Source organism: Gigantopelta aegis, chromosome 8 (genome assembly GCF_016097555.1).
Source record: "Gigantopelta aegis isolate Gae_Host chromosome 8, Gae_host_genome, whole genome shotgun sequence".
Lineage (NCBI taxonomy): Eukaryota > Metazoa > Mollusca > Gastropoda > Neomphalida > Peltospiridae > Gigantopelta > Gigantopelta aegis.
The window spans coordinates 51,529,435-51,549,471 of record NC_054706.1 but is presented as its reverse complement, the minus strand read 5'-3'; the positions used below and the strand labels follow the sequence as shown (position 1 = coordinate 51,549,471).

General features: G+C 39.1%; 2 protein-coding genes across 2 annotated transcripts in view; both read left to right on the top strand.

The window, feature by feature from the left end:
- The first annotated feature begins 260 nt into the window (after positions 1 to 260).
- Positions 261 to 3,805, top strand: LOC121379712 (52 kDa repressor of the inhibitor of the protein kinase-like). Its single transcript, XM_041508362.1, has 2 exons — positions 261 to 307; positions 2,857 to 3,805. Exons 1-2 carry the CDS (start codon positions 261 to 263, stop codon positions 3,803 to 3,805), a joined length of 996 nt encoding a protein of 331 aa, XP_041364296.1.
- A 691-nt stretch (positions 3,806 to 4,496) lies between these two features.
- The window catches only part of LOC121379892 (probable flavin-containing monoamine oxidase A), a 33,248-nt gene continuing 17,707 nt past the window's right edge, over positions 4,497 to 20,037 (top strand). The window contains exons 1-3 of the mRNA XM_041508563.1: positions 4,497 to 4,718; positions 18,044 to 18,134; positions 18,583 to 18,727. Coding sequence (XP_041364497.1) covers positions 4,601 to 4,718; positions 18,044 to 18,134; positions 18,583 to 18,727 — 354 coding nt within the window. The 5' untranslated portion in view covers positions 4,497 to 4,600. The remainder of the gene's footprint in view (positions 4,719 to 18,043; positions 18,135 to 18,582; positions 18,728 to 20,037) is intronic.

The window sequence follows — 20,037 nt, the reverse complement described above, 5'->3', positions numbered from 1 at the left end:
TAATTTTTTCTATTATTATAGTACAACAAATATAGTTTGAAATAGACATATTAAATTTTCTTTTGTCCTTACAATACGCCAACTTCCGTAATGATGTAATTTTCTGCGTGAAATAGACACCAAACACGTAAATGCACGACCGGTAAAAGTTATACCATAACTGCTAGTAGCAGACGTAAACTTACGATGTTTAGTAAAATGGGCCCCAGTTTAATAAGTTTAATTAAGTTATTGGTTGGGTCTGGCGATGGTATCACGAGATGTTTCCTGGGCCGGTTAACGAGTTGAAGTGGGACCCGAGTCTGCGGTTAGCATTTTGCCTGCGCAAAATGATAGCCCGTGCATATTTCATACAAGAATGTTCTATCAAACATAGGTTTAAAACGCTATACATTTCTTCGTACCTCAAACATTTATTTATTTCGGGGCGGGGCGTAGCCCAGTGGTAAAAGCGCTTGCCTGATGCGTAGTCGGTCTATGATCTACCCCCGTCGGTTGTCCCATTGGGCCGTTTCTCGTTCCAGCCAGTGCACCACGACTGGTATATCAAAGGCCGTTTTTCAATTTTACTTTTTCCAACCTTTTTTTCTTTACCAATTATTTTCGGCAAAACTAAAGAAGGTGCTTGTTGTTTTGTTTTTCTTTTCACATTCTGAGGTGCATATAGGCAATATTGTACAAAAATAGGCTACTGACGGGTTGAAATAAACACTTTGTTGTAGCTGTCACGGAATGCATGCATTTGCATGCATTTCTCCAGACAGTGGTACCGTACATATTATTGTTTGATGCAATGGGTATCAAGGTTACCGCCCCTTTCAAGAATATCGACAGATACCAGTAAAGGGCTAAGAACAATAGCAAAAATAGTTACCATGCTATAAAGCTAAAATGTTGCTCTAAAAGGACCAGAAGGAACGTAACACCACCTTAATTGCTCCAAGTAGTTTGCGGCCTTTTCGTGTGGTGGGTAAACCGTAAAATAAACATTTTCATATATCGAATATACATTCTAGATTATGCATGTGACGGGATGGGTGACGGGGACTTTCCTTTGGCACTGTCACTAAATCGATATAACTATTTATATATACTGACACACAATAAAAACGCAAAAACAACTTTTCATTGCAAATAACGACAAACTATTAATGAATTGATGGATAATGTAATATGACTATAATGACTGGTATTCATGAGATACATTCACATGGAAACATGGCCAGTTATCATCAGTAATCGAGTTGCATTCGTAATCGAAAAGTTCAACCACCATCCCCCCCCCCCCCCCCCCCACCCCCCATATTAAAGTCAGTATCTGGTGTGTCCACCATTGGCCAGTGAGCATGCGTGAAGACGACCGGGAACGGACTGGCACAAACATCTCAACGTTACGCGGTGGTGGCTGGCGGTGACGTACACGACGTCCTAACTCATCCCACATGTGTTCAATTGGGTTCAAATCCAGTGAAACGGCGGGCCAGTTCACAACGGTGATACCGGCTTGTTGCAGGAATGCCTGGGTAATTATTGCAGTATGTGGACGGGCATCGTCTTGTTGAAACAGAAGGGGACCTCCTGGTCTTCAGTGACGGCGCAAAAGTGGCTGGAGAACTGGTCTTAGAATAACGTCAACATAACGCTGGGCTGTAAGGGCATCGTGGACAATGATGAGATCACTCCTGAAATCACAGCTGATTGCCCCCCATACCACCAGACAACCGCCGCCAAATCGATCACGTTCTCTCATACATCCGTCATCGTACCGTTCATGGAGTCTCCTGTACACACGTGCTCTTCCATCGGCAAAGGAGACAGAGAAACGGGACTCATCTTAGAACACAATGCTCCGGTAAAAGGCTGGTGGATGATTACCATTCTGGAGAGCAAACTGTAGTCTCGCAGCACGATGTCGCGGTGTCATGATGTTACCGTTGTACGGGCGTCTGCATCTGAGTCCAGCCGTTCTGAGTCGACGGATGACCGTCATTGGATGAATATGCCTTCCATGACGTCCTATCGTGTTGCTTGCTGTCATCGTCGCAGTTCTGAACCGGTCACGGAGGTGGTGTCGTCGAATCTGTCGATCTTGGCGTGGGGTCGTAACGGGACGTTGACCAGGTCGAGGTCAATCACGGACACTCCCGGTCTGTTGATGACGTTCAACAAGTCGTCTAATAGTTGATGGATGGACTCTGAAGGTCCTAGTAACTTGGCTTTGCGAAGTGCCCCCTTGAACCATGCCCAACGCTCACTCCCTTTGTTCTTCTCCGAGTCGTGGCATTCTTAATGTGACGAGGAATATGACACCGTTACGTGACTTTTATGTGTCCACATACTGGCATTTCACGTGCATTGCATGCAGCATGATTGATCATGTAGTGAACGCATTTCACACCATTTTGTGTGTTTCTGCTATTGCATGTGTAACGAGAACAAAACCAGGATTAAAATCCAGACAAAAGTAGGCCCTACCAATCAATGGCTTCCTCGCATAAATTGTTATTTTAAGTCCAATAAATATATTTAAAAATATCTGTTTTGCGTTTTCATTGTGTGACAGTATAAGTATGGAAAGACTTAAGTATAATGTTCTTTAATCTTTGATTGGACATACAGACGCGGATCCAGGGGGGTGGGGGTGGGGGTCGAGGGGGTCTGGACCCCCACCCCCCCCCCCTGCTCGTGACCAACGATTTTTCTATTATGAGTTTTGATGCGCGACTGGCGTGGCGATGTACTGGCAGGGTAAGCCAGCTGTAATCTTGTTAAGTAACAGATACCCCAATAATACTCAGTAACTATAATTATATTATTTTTAGTGGTTTAAAATACATTTTGGGCGTTTTCTATAAGCAAGGGAGATAACGCTTACTGCTATGAAATATCAAAGTTAATAGAGGAGAAATGGAACTGGGATGACGACACAAAATCACGTGCTCAAGGCATCTTGGCAAATTTCGGTAATTTCGAGATTATCGTGTCTCTAGTCGTCCTGCGAAACGTCCTGCACCCGCTCCATGAAATCACCATAAGATTGCAAAAGAGAGACATTGACATCAGGTCTGCCTATACATCACTGACAGACGTCAAAAACAATATTGCAGCACTCAGAACTCACATTGATGCCAGGTTCCGCCTTTGGTACCAAGATGTCCTGGATCTAGCCAAGGAACTTGATACGGACGAGCGTGTGCCCCGTGCGAAAAGTAGGAATTATTACCGTGCCACGCACCCGGCAGAATCCCCAATCGATTACTTCAAGCGGTCTATTGCAATTCCTTTCACTGATGATGTCAACTCACAGATGCAAGAACGCTTTTCCCCTTCCGCAAGCATAATGTCGGCATTGTTCAACCTCATCCCGGCAATAATCGTAAAGATGGATGTATCAGAACTTCCAAAGCTTGTAGAAGATCTAGGGACATACAGAGATGATTTGCCCCGGTTTAAAAGCCTCCGCACAGAATTAGAAGTATGGCAGGCCAAATGCATGAATATGCAAGCTCCACCCGATTCGCTATTACAAGCGCTAAACTTATGTAGCAAAGACCTCTTCCCGAACTTGGTCGTACTCTTACAGATTGCATGCATCATTCCAGTGACAAGCTGTGAAGCAGAGAGGTCATTTTCTGCAGTGAGGAGACACAAAACTTCACTTCGATCAACATTGAGCGAGGAGCGTCTCACTTCACTAGTGCTCATGAACATGTACTATGACACTCCGATTGAGACTGACAAAGTGGTCCGAATGTTCATACAGAAACATCCGCGGCGTTTGTTTGCTCCTATATATGAAACATAAGACCCGAAGACTGAAAATGGCTTAAGGTACATGTATCCAGGTGTAATAGGAATAGAAGTCCGTAGGAATATAGGTCCGACACACTGTAAAATGCTATATGACTTACATACCTAGGAATCCTTGTCCAAACCAGACTTTTATAAAACACATGGTTTTATTGCACTTTTTCTTACCTTAACTATAGGACTTGGAGGTAATATCTAGTTTTATGGATCAGACTATTTGTTTCATTCCGTAAAGATTTATTTTATAATTAATCCAGTTTGTTGTGATATAACCGTACTTGCATTCCGGTCGGACTTGGGTTCCTTTTACACCTGTAGACACAAAATCAATTTCATTAAAAAGAATAAAGAAAATAAACAGTTATGTTCGATCCTGAGACATTTCAGACACTGGGTGTTTGAACAAGCAGGATTTTGATAACGGGAATATACTTCAAATCCATCTAAAGCTATCTTCAAATATGAAAATTTCCTATCGGGGGGGGGGGGACCTTCAAAGGCTTAAGACTGGACCCCCCCCCCCGCTAAAATTCCTGGATCCACCCCTGAGTCATAACATTGAAATTTCATAAATTTATAATAATTAAAAAAAACCAAAAAACACAAGAGGAATAATTCTTGTTAAAAAATAGCTCTTTAGTTAAAACAAGAGTTCTTCCCCGTATGCCATAAAATGTACGTCCTCCGATTGGCTTCATGCGTTATAACCACGTGATTCATCTCAGACACGCAAAGACAGGAGTGGTTCCATGTGGTAGCGGACTGGTGGACTCGGTGGGTCAGTATAAGCATGGAGGCGTTCGAAGTGGATGTCGTGGTTGTTGGAGGCGGCTTGTCTGGTCTTGCTTCCGCTTACTACTTGCTGAAAAAAGACCGGGGGTTGCGTGTACTCGTGCTTGAAGCGAAAGGTCAGATTTTTAATTTTTAACATGTAACACATTCAACATTATTACATTGTCATGCGTTGCATCACGTAGATACGATAACGTAGCACTGACATGGACAAGGTCTTCTGTTTAGCGCTACGAGATGAGGCATATACCCCATGACAGATATTAGAGCATGCAGGGGCAGGTGTATGATTTTTTTTAGCGAGGGAGTGCAACAACAACAACAAAATATTCCTGGTTGTAGCGTGTATCTTGAAAGGGCCTCAGGGGGGTCGGATTTTTGCAAGTGGAGAGAGGAAATGGGGGGGGGGGGGGGGGGGGTAGAATAGTGGGTATTTTCGCGCCCAAAACTTGTTATCAGTAACCCCAGTTCAGACTTTATAAATAATAGTGTAATGCATCAACTAGATCAAGTCATTGTGATTTTTAAGTTAATAAATATTTTGGGTGAGGGGGATTATCAGTAAACATAAATAGGCTACACACAGTAGCAAGCAGGGCTTCTAGATTATGGTAGCCCCACTCCCATGGCTAGTGATATTTAATGTTGGGCTAGTGAAAAACATTTGTAAAATGTTGCAGTTAAGTCTATTTTGTAATTATGAATATCTTGCCCACATCCCAACCCCTAAATGTTTGTGTTTTTAAGCTCTCTATCTACCTCTTAAAGCCGCACACCCTAGTTCCATCCAGCGAAAATAAATTATAATTTAGTTAATCTACAAACCTGTAACACACTTAGATCACGTTTTTATCAAATGGAGTGAAAAGGCATGTTTTATATCGATAAATACCATGAGAATCCCCATGTCCCAATTGCTTGAAATAATTTTGAAAGTTAGTATTCTGATGTCACCGGTAGAAGCACAACAATGCCTACATCATGACAAATTTCACAGACTTGGGGTGCGTTCTTTTCACCTCTCCTGGACATGTTCCAACTGTTCTGTCCTGGTTGTATCCCCTCTCCAGATATCGTAAGACTTAGCAAAATTATTGGTTTTAAGGGTTTGTAACCTTTTGTATTGAGACACTTACTTGTCTGAACTTTATTGTTACTGAAAATGTTCACGAACTGTGAAGAAAAATCTCACAAATGAACAACAACAAATCGGATGTTTATTGCGCGAACCGTGCATGAGAAAACAAACCGAACCAAAATGATAACGGTCACGTGATATACCAACGTCTGTGACATTAAAAATAGATTGGACCTCGCTTGCTTAACGGTTTTTTCTCGACAACACGTTTTGTGAAAAAATGCAAAAAATGCATTTCGTGGTTTTACAAACAGGATTACCAAAAAGCACTTCAGGTGAATGGAAATGTGTATTCTAAATAATAAAATGTAAGTAAAGTGCAATTTTATTTGTGTAAAATGGGGTTTAATAGCGAAAAACAACCGTAATGGTTAACAAATAAACGTAACTAGGGTGTGTCCCTTTAAGGTGACACATCTGATTATTATTGGGCAATTCCGTGGTCAAGTAAACCAATAGGTCATTTTTAGAAACTCATTCAAGTGACACAAGTTCGTTATCATTTGAAAGGTTATTATCTCTAGTGTCAAATGTTACATTAATCCTTTTTCAGTAGATGTGTTTTAGTCATTGATAATGCAACCAATGTATCAACCATGAATGCAGCAATATTTTACGAAATATTCTATTAACACATTTATCAGCATATTTTTTATACATAAGTGAGTAGAAGTAAAACAAATTATACAGAAATAATCCCCGATGTGTCCTTTGTTAATTGACATAATATATAAAAGACAAATTTATATTTCAAGGAGACTTTTATCCATAATATTTATATATATGTTACTCGTGTGTACTTCTGACACCAAAATATAACATTTTTTAATCTCCACTTCTGCTAACTGGTTGTAAAATGTTACTGAGATGCAATGTTAATTTTATATGGTTGATTAAAAAATATAAAAACAATTGCTGAATATGTAACAACTGCCATGCTACTGTGGTGCTGTTATAGTGTACGTCCGACACCATGTATGTCCAACGCCATAAAGCATGTTTATTTTTTCCAATTTTGAAGCAAAGTATTGATATTTGTGCAATGCCAGTGTGATTTTAGGAGACATTTTTTATAACCTGAGCCAATTATGAATATCGGTATTCGATTGTTATCCATATAAGTGGATTAAAAGAATTTATCAAAGTATGCAAAAGTGTTGATTATGTTTTAAAAGGTAAAAATTATACTTGCAGCTAGTAACTGTTCATCTCCATAACAAAATAACAAAGCCAGTAATTGCATTTAGTACCAGAATTATACAAATTGGAACATTCGTAGAGGATCACAACTAACATGGTAAATATGACGTCACATTTGAGGAAACCACTTTACATTCATTGGCAGCACTTTACTATTTTGAAAATTTCTAGTTAATTTTACAGAGATTATGTGTGGAATCAATAAATATAGTTACTTATCACAAATAAATGCAAAAATATTAAAATATGTCTCTTGCACCTTGTTCAGGTCCCTAGTCACTGGGGGCTGCCACAGCTACAGTTACCCCCATCTTATATGCCTTTAATTTTAGAATAATGAAATTTGTTTGCGGTGCTGTTATCTCATACTCGTACATGTAGATAGTGGCAATTTGTCTTGTCACCCCACCCCATGTAGTCATAGGTGTTACCTTGAATTTTTTAATGGTGTTTATCTTAATTTGCACTGAACTAGTTACGGTTATGGCTAAGGGCCATCCATAATTTTCAATATTTTCACAAGTGTACAAAGAGTACACTTTTGACCCTCTATCCCCCCCCCCCCCCCAAAAAAAAAGTGTACATCCCCAAATGAAAAATGTTAATCAACATTTTTAATTTTTAAAGAAAGTGTACGCTGGCCCCTTAACATAACCATGTGTGGGTGAAAAATTGCAGTTTGTGTGCACATGTCTGACACCATGCATATTTCCCCCTGTACACCTAAAGCCACATACGGGTGAAATAAAGTTTATATGTAACAATGGTGCCCTAGTTGGTTCTTACAATGTATAACAATAAAAAGTTGTCAGACTTTTTGTACATTTATGTAATGCTTGGCAGAAGTGTCTGAAATATATGTCCGACACCACGGAATTGCCCTACTATTATTTAGTAAAATTGTATTAACTTGGAAGTAAAGTAGGGCTAGTGAATTTTTAATCATGGCTAGTACATTTTTTTAAAATCACTGATCCCATGGCTAGTGGATTTTATAAAAATTCTAGAAGCCCTGAGCAAGGCAAAAAAAAAAGTAGATATATATATCTAAATATTAATTTTTATGGGGTGATTTTTCTTTGAAAAGACACAGCAAGCATAACTGAATTTAAAAAAAAATGTAAATAAAAATTTATAAAATTAATCAAAATGATGTAGGGCCTACCTCAGTACCTGTCATATCTCCCATGCAATCAATTTTTTTTTTAAAATAGTATTTTTCTGCATCTCGTGACGACTTCATTTTAAACCTTTTAGACATCATATTAATATCAAACATATATAATTTGTGAGCATTTTGCTTGCAAATTCAGTGGGTGCTATTCACCAGTAATTTAAAATGTATATTATAAATGCAAGAATGGACCTTTAAATTAATGGCAAGAAAGAAAGTGGCCACAATATATACTCTTCAAAAAAAGAAACGCAAAAGGGTACAAATGGGTTATAACTCCGATTTTATGTTTCCTACCGGTTCATGCTTTGTGAATATAAGGTCATTGCATGTCCCAAACACATTCCCACGGTTACATTCGATAAAACGCAGCTACTGTACAATAAAGTTCCAAAATGTGAATATTCGCAAAAACGCAGCCACGTGCAAACCATATCACCACTGCACGTGCGTTGTCTGCACGTGCAACATGAACACCGACAGTATAAAAGTGCAGGGTGTTCGCTTGCCTGGCCTCTGTATCTGGCCGACAGTTGACAATCCAGGACATGCCACGTCTCAGTGAACCGCAGAGAAACAATGCCATCGGCCGACTAGACGCAGGCGAATCCAGAACGGCCGTTGCCAGTGCATTCCATGTGTCCCCAAGCACCACTCCAGACTGTGGGGACCGTTACAGCAACATGGATCAACACGTGACCTCCCTAGATCCGGTCGACCACGGGTCACTACCCCCGGGCAGGACCGCTACATCCGGGTACGCCACCTTCGGGAACGATTGACTACTGCCACCTTCACAGCCGCAGCAATACCAGGTTTGCGCAGGATATCCGACCAGACCGTACGGAACCGCCTACGTGAGGTAGGAATTCGTGCCAGACGTCCAGTTCGAGGTGTCATCTTAACACCACAGCACCGTCGACTCCGACTGCAGTGGTGCCAGATTCATCGACAATGGGCTCAACTGCGATGGAGACAGGTGTGGTTCAGTGACGAGTCCCGATTTCTGCTCCGACGTCATGATGGAAGATGTCGCGTGTATAGGCGTCGTGGTGAACGTTATGCGGCAAACTGCGTGCAGGAATGGACAGATTCGGCGGGGGGGTATGTCATGGTGTGGGCAGCCATCTCACACACTGGCAGAACTGACCTGGTCCACGTGCAGGGCAACCTGAATGCACAGGGCTACATTGACCAGATCCTCCGGCCACACATCGTTCCAGTTATGGGTGCATGACAACGCCAGGCCTCACAACGGCTTTCCTACAGAACAACAACATTAATGTCCTTCCTTGCCATCGATATCACCGGATTTGAACCCAATTGAGCATCTATGGGACGAGTTGGACCGACGCCTCCGACAGCGACAACCACAGCCCCAGACCCTGCCCGAGCTGGCAGCAGCCTTGCAGGCCGAGTGGGTCACCATCCCCCGGGACGTCATCCGTACTCTGGTTGCTTCAATGGGCAGGCGGTGCCAGGCAGTTGTCAACACAGGCGGAGGCCACACCCGGTATTGACTCCAGATGACCTTGACCTTGGTGGTGTGTCCTATCACTTACTCACAATGGACTAGAGTGAATTGTGAACAATCCTGCAACATTTGGTAATTATCGGACTCACCATTCAATAATTAAATCAATTCTCCAAATGTTACGACAATGTGGTTTTGCGTTTCTTCTTTTGAAGAGTATATTATTTGATTGTTTGTAATTCAGGGTTTCTGCCAGAGGGTAAAATGGATATGGTGACATACCCAAATATTTTAGCAATTTTTTTTTTAAAGTTAACTTTTTGACAAAATTAATTATTCTTATTACTGTATGCTTTTTTTTAACCCTAACCCCAAAGTTAACCCATTTTATTTCTGCGGGAGGCCCCATGCTCCCTGTTCACTGTGGTTGTATTCAATTCCATAGCGCCATACCTAAAATCTTCTTTCTGGCAGAAACACTAATTATAACTACATTTTTCGATTGTGTACATAGTGATCTCTGAAACTTGCATAGCAATTTGCGACAGTACTGAGCAAGATGTTCCCTACAGCATTATATCTAGCTGGGGGGGGGGGGGGGGGGCAGGCAGTCAAAAAGGGAATTGGCAGGGTGAGCTGTAAATTAATTGGAGCATAGTAATATCAATAGGATCTTCTCTAGATAAAATTTACAGGCTACTTTGGCAAAAATATTTCACCCACCCACAAGGTACAGCCTTAGTTGTATAAATTGTTGCAGCCAAATCTGGATATGAAGAATTTGTCCAGATTTGTCTTAGTAGTGTGATTTTCCTTCAACTTAAGTTAGACTGGTCATTATTTTTACTTGCACCAAGAAATATCACCAATCCACTGATCGTGTGCCATTGCAATTTTGCAGTAGACACTGTAAGTCTTGCTAAAGATAAGAAATCTTTCATTCTGCTAACACCATATTGCTTTCCATACATAATAATTGTCTTTTTTTTTCTTTCTTTTTATTCCATTGTCTTGTATGGTAACAAGGCCAGGCATGAGTTCGACCTGTATCCCCTTTCAATGTTTAGGGTTAGTTTTAAGGTTAGGCTTAGTCTTAGAGACTTTGATATAGGGGGGTACGGGTTGAACTCTTTCCGGAGCCTTGCCATTTCGAGTAATACACATAAGGTAGTGGGCACTTATAGACAGAGTTCGACAAATCCGCTAGCCCGACGCCCGTGGCTAGTGGTTTTTAAGTTCGGGCTAGTGAGAACCGCAAAACCACTAGCCCGCAGGGCTAGTGATTTCCACCCCCCTCCTTATCGCTCGATGGTGGGTTTTTTGTGGGTTTTTGTTTTTCTCTCGGTTGAAATTTCATTTAATAAATTTGATTGTGACGTTTGTCATCGAATAATATCAACAACGCAATCAGTATATAATGATAATCCACTTGAACTAGGTCTGCAAACTGCAGTAACATGCTATCTCTACATCGCCACAGTTACAGAATGCATTCTTTACTTTTCCCTTTCAAGTTAATGACATGCGTGTTTTGATTGGTTGGACACGTCACGTGGTAGTTAATCTCGCACTTAAGAACTTGGAAATCACCAATTGCGACGACAGGTTAATCTCAATCAAGTAAACTCCGGTCATGCTTTGAATTTCAGTGTTTGTTTTATTTACCTGTTGTTTTCTAATTTTACACTTCGCTGACATGTGGTTATCGGCAATCAGGAAAACAATTTACTTTAATGGTAACGCACATGCAATGACTCTGCTTGACCTATTTGTGTATCGGTCTGGATAATGCGTCACAGCTGCCGATACAAGATGATACCTTTTTTGTTCATCAATTAACAAGGGATTAGATGTCGCCGTTATATTCTTTTGATATCGGTCTTGACACGGGATAATGCCCTGTATTTGAGCAATTGGCATCACCGTTCCTGGCGACATAAATAGTAGGGTCCTAAATGTATAACCCACTACCGAATACACTGAACCATCTATTACTGTGTGTCACACTGTCGTACCCTCATTTAAATCTAATTATTTGATAGTTTGCTCAATTATTTTTACCCTGGGGGAGGGCAAACGCGAAAATGCGAATGACGATGGATCACACTTGACAAAAAAACAAACGTATAACACAACAAAAAAATGAAAGTTACAACATGATTTAAGTGTTTGTTTTATTTTACTGTTATACTCGTAAATGTGTAATGTTAAATTTTTTTTTATAAAAATCCAGTTATAATTGATCAGGAATTTGGGCTAGTGCTTTATCTTGGTGGGCTAGTGGTTTTCACAAACCCACTAGCCCTGTGGCTAGTGACTTTTCAAAATATTTGTCATACTCTGTTATAGAGCTATTTTGCTACATGGCATTTAGTGTTTTCCCGAGCTTGTTTTAGCATGGTGCAGCACCATGCTGCCCTGAGATTAAACAAGCTTTTTTCAGTAATTAATTCTAAAATTGCCTTTATAAAACACCAAAAAAGGTATTATTAATGAATAAAATATGCATTTTATATTTTTTGCCATTCATTTATTAAAGCAAGTACATAAATTACATTAATATGTGCTTGTATCTTTTGTTACCTTTCATTTTCATTTCAACTTAGTTTCGTGCTTATATCCAATTATGGTTCAAGCACACTGTCCTGGGCACAAACACTTTGGCCATCTGGGTTGTCTGTCCAGGACAGTGGGTTAGTGGTTAGTGGTCTTACACCTGCCCATTGAGTCGTTAAAATCGCTCTGGGTGGAAGTCTGTACCGAGCTGCGAATCCTGTACCTACCAGCCTTATGTCCGATGACTTTTTCCACGACACCACCGAGGCTGGGTTTTTTGTTACCCATATTCAGTAATGATTGATTTAAATTGTGTAACTCCATTGTATACTTAACAATGTTTGAGGTTTTATTTGGTGGTTAAAGATTTGGTTCATGTTAAAATTCCAAGTGAAAAGAATAATATTGGGGTTATATTGAGCTGCTGGCATGATTTCCTTTTGAAAGTTTTCAATCCATACACTTTAACTTTGAATTAACGTCTGTATAGTAAACGAAAGAGTATAAAAGACTTCTTGTGGGCAGGCTTGGATTTCAAACCACATGGTTTCTATAGTACTAATTTTAAATTCTGTTCTTTCAAGAGGTAAAGTTCCATTGATATAAATAATCCATTCACCCCATTGTCAGTTATTCGGTCCTTCTGTAATGTATATTCAGGGATTTCTATATTTTTATGAAGTACATGCACTTCATTTGTAAAAGTTTCGCAACATCCAATAAAGTCTGGGGAATTCTTTGTAGTCTATTGAGAACCTGTTTTTAATCATTTTGATTCAGATTTGTATACATTAAAATTTAAATAGACTACCAGTCTGTGGATTTAACAGATATATATACTTGTCAGTATTAGCATGCATACAGAAGCTAAATGTAATTATTTATCATTGATTATATATATCATGTTTTCCATAGAAATTTATCACGGCATAGCAGAATAAACAATTTTGAAGCATTTTCAGCATTTTAAGGGATTTTTTAAATAAAAATAAATGTAATTAATGTACTTTAATAAATCAATGGCAAAATATATAGCATGGTTATTTTGTTAATTAAAATGCTGGGTGTTTTATAAAGGCAATTTTAGAATTATTAAAAAAGGCTTGCAGCTTTTATCTCTGGTAGCATGCATGGCTCTGATTAATTATGGCAAGGTGCCACTAGACTATTGAGGCATGGTGGCACGCCATTCTAAAACAAGAGCTAGGAAAACACTATTGGTACTATTTACAAAGGAGATGAATGATACTATTTACATATGAGATGTCTACACATATGAGATGTATGTAGACATTTCATTTCAACTTATTTCATGCTTATATTCAATTAATGTTCAAGCACGCTGTCCTGGGCACACACACCTCAGCTATCTGGGCTGTCTAACTAGGTTAGTGGTTAGTGAAAGAGAAGTCGGTGTAGTGGCCTTGCACCTACCCACTGAGTTGTTTTATCTTGGTTTTGCTCTCTGCACTTTGTACATGCCTTAATTTGTCTTACAGATTTAAGAATTTCTGTTACATTGTTAACATTTCTCAGGTATCTGGATGTCCCTTTTCTTTTGTTCATATAAAGAATGAGAGATCTGTGGTAGCTAAAGTGAAGCATACTGTGGGTAAACATTAATCCAAAAAAATTGCATACATTTTCAAGCATAATACTTGCATTCGGTAAACATGCAACTAGTCTCGGAAAAAGTTCTGAAATCGGCCTCGGTGGTGTTGTGTTTAAGCCACAGGGTTCACAGTCAGGTACCTGCTCCCTCTTAGAGCTAGTTTGAACGACTTGATGGGTAGGTGTAAGACCACTACACCCTCTTCTCTCTCACTAACCACTAACAACTAAACCCACTGTCCTGGAGACAACTCAGGTTGCTGAGGTGTGTGCCCAGGACAGTGTGCTGGAATCTTAAAGGGACATTCCTGAGTTGGCTGCATTGTAAGATGTTTTCGACTAATAAAATATTTCTACGATTAAACATATATATTTATTTTCTTGTTTACAATATCAGTGTCTGTATATTCAATGTGTTTCTGGTCGTCTTAATATTTGTAAGAAGCCCAAACTGGATTTTGTCTTCAAATAATTTCATACATATGAGAAAAAAATTAATTAACCTAGTACAAATATTAGAATGATCAGAAATATGTTTAATATACAGCTACTAATATTTTATGCAGGAAAAAAAATTGATATGTAATAGACCTCTTTCACATTCCCATTGCACATGTGCGCGAAGAGTACCCCTAAAAAAACAACAAAACCCCTAACTCACATAGACCTTTATCACAGCTCTGTTTTTCCCTTATCGTTTCATTAAAAAAAGACAGTCATATAACTAATCAATGTTACTTGTCTATCCACAAATTATTTATTTATGTATTTGTTTATTTACTTATTTATTTTATTTTATAAACATATGTCTGTATGTACAATAGTGTTTGGTTACTATTTTGTATTTTGTACCTGAGAACATTGGTCGAGATCGTTAGCGATACCATCAGCACTTTGATACACATTTACAAGTATAGGGAGAAGTCCTATATATCGATATGGTATGCAAGTATCACACGTTTTTATAACATACATGATTATACATAACATAAAGTGCAGCAATTTTTCCAGAGTGGCAGACCCATGCAACCCGATAACTTATGAATAGTGTATATAACTTCAGGCCTGTAGCCAGCATAATTGGGGGGGGGTGTCAACATTTCATGTAAACGGAACTCATCGTATGCGAGCGCCAAATGCGCGGAGCCGTAGACAGGGGTAGGGGGGGGGTCCCCCAGATATATATAGATATAGAACCCCTTGCCAAACAATGAGATGACGCCGGTTACACTCGCGAATAATACACGAACTTTTGTTGCGAAATATTGTGGTATGCGTGTAAAATGGCCTGGTCACAGAGCCACGACAAGAAACCATTTGTTTTCAGTCGTACCAGTGTATTTATAATAAATGATACATGGCATACTTCTCACATCCCACAAACAGGATAGCATACACGACGTTCTTTGATAGATCATTGGTTGGGATGGGAAATAATCAAACGGCCCCACTGAGGAGGATCGAACTTTCAGCAAATGGAACCCTCAGACAGACTTTCTTGTTACGTTATCCCGGTCATTTAGGGACAAGGACTTTCATATGTAAAATCAGATTTTGTTTTTCATTTAAGCAGAACTCTCAATCCTGCATGGGGGGGATTGACCAATCACCCCACCCCACCCCTCCCCCGATCCCACCTGGCTACGGGCCTGACATGGTACTTGATATGTTTGAAGCAAACATTCAAACGAAGTACATTATGACTGTGCATAATAAACCCTCATGAGTTTATAAGAAAGAGACCATCCTGAGTTTGTAGCTATACAAGGTTCGCACAGGCTTGAAAAGGCCTTGAATTTGAGGTGCAGTTTTGAAAAGGTCTTGAAACTGAAAATAGCCATGAAAAGGCCTTGAATATTGTAGTTTGGTCTTGAAAAGCCCTTGAATTTAGTAGATAATCATATGTAGTGAATTATATATTTTAATAAACTTATTATTAGTATTTGATATATTTAAAAATAATAATCCACAAATAAACATTACTTTAACCTTTAGACTACTGGATTAATTTTTAACAAAAACCACGTTGAGTGGGTACAAGTTTATAATTTTTACTCACATATATTCACTTAAATGTTTTATAAATACATGAAATAAAGTTCATATATGAATCGGTAAGTATTATTTTCGTGTCTTTTATTGTAATTTTTATTATTTTAGATTGGCTAATGGTGATTAAAATTAGGCAAAAAATCGAAAAAGTTGCGTTTACTTACGGGCATTTGTGGCCAGCTGTCCAGTATTTATGTCCTTTATTCCCGATAACAGTGGTTTTCTGACCAGAATTTTTTTTTAAACCCGAACTAAGATTCATATTGCAATATTTGGTAATTTTCGTTGTTGGTAAAACGATCAAATTTATTATCAAATTAGCTGTCACAATCAGCTATCGATCCCTGAAAATGACCGCGACGTGCCGCCATTGTTGTTAAGTGAAAATACTTGCCGAAAACCACTTTTTGAACTCAAAATTTCAAGGTATTTTCAATTGAAAAAATCAAAACAAAAGCCACCATTTTGAAAAAAAAATTCTTTAATTATATTTCCATTTCCGGTGAGTGTCGTGCGCAAAACGGCGGGAAATATGAATTGGGGAATGCACTGTATACAGTGTACAGTTTATCGACTGATGTGACGTCGGGCGAGATATCTCGCCTGCAGTAGTCAGAAGTCGATGACGAAATTGTTTTGCACGGTATGAAATAGAGTTATTTCCCTTTGACAGTCGGTAATTTCCGTGCCGTAACATGCCGAAAGCATGTATGCAAATGGAGACAACAGAAGCCAGTTTTTCCTGTTTTAAAAAATAGGTATTACTTGTAAATGATGGGGAAAACTATTTTTAACCGCAAATGGTTATCCGAATATGACTTGCTGACTTGAAAAAGCCTTTAAAAGGCCTTGAATTTTAGTGGTGAGTGGCTGTATGAACCATGCAAGTATATTATCAAGTTATCGGCTAGTCTAATCTGTTATAAATAAAACTTACACCTTTCTTAGGTTAAATAATCTTGCTTCGAATTTAAATAGCTGTTTATGCAATACAGTTACATTTCTGACCATTCTCAGGTCGGTAGCAACCAAAAAGTCGGAGGGGGGGGGGGGGCTATAGCCCCACTTTTATAAACCCAGTTTAAAATATGGCTTTTGCCCCCCCTCCCCCCACCACCACCAACTAGACTATGTCCCTCCACTACAGATTGTGCCCCCTGCCCTCCCCCAACACCAGATATCATTCCGTATACGGGCCTGATTCTAATGTTTTATATACCATGGCTCAAATTTCATATGTATCATTTAATTTTATTCCAAATCCCAAACAAAATTTTAAATAACTTGGTGAAAAGAAATCCTGACAAGAATCCTGAATGTATCTGTATAATGCTTTATAAATATTTTAATTATGTTAAATACAATAAATATCTGCATACATACTCGCGCGCACACATTAATATTATTTCAGCCCATATCCGATATTTATTGCATACGAATCCGAACCGATGGTTTGTCGGGCATTAACAACAAAATATTTTTTATTTCGTGATAAGCAATAATTCACAAATGTCTCCAATAAGTCTTGTTGGATGTCGACAGAATTTTTGGGTTCCCTACTGATAGAATAATTAATCATGGAGATATTCACATTCCTATTGCATGGCCTCCCTTTGTTTATGCTCCCCAACTTGTCCACAGATCTATTTTTGCGTGAGTTCGCGGTTTACGTCCTCGAGTTACCCCGCAATGGGCACATGCGCAGTGGAATGTGAAAGAGGTCTATTACAATCGTTAAAAAGTCTGTTAGTCAATAACATCTTAAAAATCTCAGCAAACTCAGGAATGTCCCTTTAATTGGATATAAGCACAAAAATAAGTTGAGATGAGATGAAACAATATGGTCTGAACATCAGTCTCATGTAGCCCTTTGTTTTGATTAATGATCAAACACTTTTCCCTTTTTGAGAATGAGAGTGAACTGTATCCACATCCTCAGGATGTACCGTATCAATTTCAACAACAGTTCGAATGTTTTGGTATTATGATTACTGGACTGGACTGTTTCAAAGCATTTGCATAGGAAATGGGTAATTTGCTGATGTGTTTGGGGTTTTGGGGCTGTTTTGTTGGGTAGAACTTTCTTTTGGCACTTGTCACATATAAAGAACATTATAAATATTTACAATAGTTAGGATTAGGGTTAGTGAAAGTGCCAAAGGAAAGTCCTTCCTGTTGTTGTTGTTGTGCTGGGGTGTTCATTTCATTGTTTTAGTTAAGTTTTATTTCTTTTCAGACAGAATTGGTGGCCGCACTGAAACCAATCAGTTGTTAGCTGCAGATGGAACAAAAGATTTCTGGGATTTGGGAGGGGAATGGGTCGGACGGTAAGTGTTAGAAATAATTACTAACAGAAGTAAATTAAAATTATAGTACATGTGTATAAACTATGTATAAACTACTTGCTACCTAGGTGTTGATAAACAAGATTGAGATGAAAGTTTTCTGAATTTTTAATCATAGATGTTCCGCTGTTTGTCAAACCAATTTTCACATTTTCCATTTATTTTTATTAAAATTTTTACGATTGTTTTAACCCAAATTTATTTGTGAAAGATAAGTTAATTTTAGATTTTTTGAATAAATTGATCTTTTTTAATTAGAAGTAGAACAAGCATTTGGATATATTCTAAAAAAATTAAAGATTTAAACATTACAGACGTCATTGTTTACGGGGAGCGATCAATTAATCACTCCCCTCAGTGTTTTTGCACATTGATGTCTGAGTGTATGTGGTTTGAATCCCATCAGTGGAGGTTGATTTGTGTATTGCAGGCCACAGATCCATCTGCAGTTCTTGCTGAGGAAGTTTCACATGGACACGTTTAACCCAGTGGCCCCTCACACCAAGGCCCGCACACTGACCGGCCCTAAAATAGCCTGGAGGACTCGACTCGACATCCTCCAGTTCTCTTGGAAGGTACAGTGTACGGGTTACGCATTGTTTTTCACATGATACTTTTTTGTTTTTGATTTTTCAGTGTTTTGACAAATATCTGAGAAAATCACTTAGTGACTAGCTTTCTCGGAAGCTGTGGTTAGTGTCCTATGTATTATAATAATACAGTTGATAAATTCCAGAAGGCCGTATTAAAAAAAACCTCGCTAGCCAGGACCAAGGGTTAGAGGATTTGTCGAACCATGGTTTTTGTTCTTTTATAAGCAGGGCTTTAGATCACACTAATTTGAGCACACACGGCTTCTAGAGTTTTTGTAAAATCCACTAGCCATGGGATCAGTTATTTTAAAAATGTACTAACCCAGAGCCCTCAAAAGTACCCGGTCTCCGGCGGCAAATCGCCGCCTGAAACAGCTGTTGCCGCCGCCTACTTTTCGTTGATGGTAAAAAAAAAGTGCTTTCTCTTCTTTAATTTCTTCGATTTTTCAAATGTTTCTCAGGGAGGGCACCCTAGACCCCCCCCGCTTTGCCCCCTGCTATCATCACTGTTGTAGCCTGCTACTTCTTAAACTATTGAGGGCGCTGCTAACCATGATTAAAAATTCACTAGCCCTACTTTACTTTAAGTTAATACAATTTTACTAAATAATAGTAATAATCAGATATGTCACCTAAAGGGGAAACAAAGCTTATAAACACTAACATTGGGGGTTGGGGTGGGGACAGGATAATCATATTTACAAAATAGACTTAACTGCAACATTTGACTTCTTTTGTTTTCACTAGCCGTCGGGCATGACAATAGTAGTTATTTGCTAGCCCAACATTGAATATCACTAGCCATGGGAGTGGGGCTACCATAATCTAGAAGCTCTGTCTGGCATGACAATAGTAGTTATTTGCTAGCCCAACATTGAATATCACTAGCCATGGGAGTGGGGCTACCATAATCTAGAAGCTCTGTCTGGCATGGCAATAGTAGTTATTTACTAGCCCAACATTGAATATCACTAGCCATGGGAGTGGGGCTACCATAATCTAGAAGCCCTGTCTGGCATGGCAATAGTAGTTATTTACTAGCCCAACATTGAATATCACTAGCCATGGGAGTGGGGCTACCATAATCTAGAAGCCCTGTCTGGTATGGCAATAGTAGTTATTTACTAGCCCAACATTGAATATCACTAGCCATGGGAGTGGGGCTACCATAATCTAGAAGCCCTGTCTGGCATGGCAATAGTAGTTATTTACTAGCCCAACATTGAATATCACTAGCCATGGGAGTGGGGCTACCATAATCTAGAAGCCCTGTCTGGCATGGCAATAGTAGT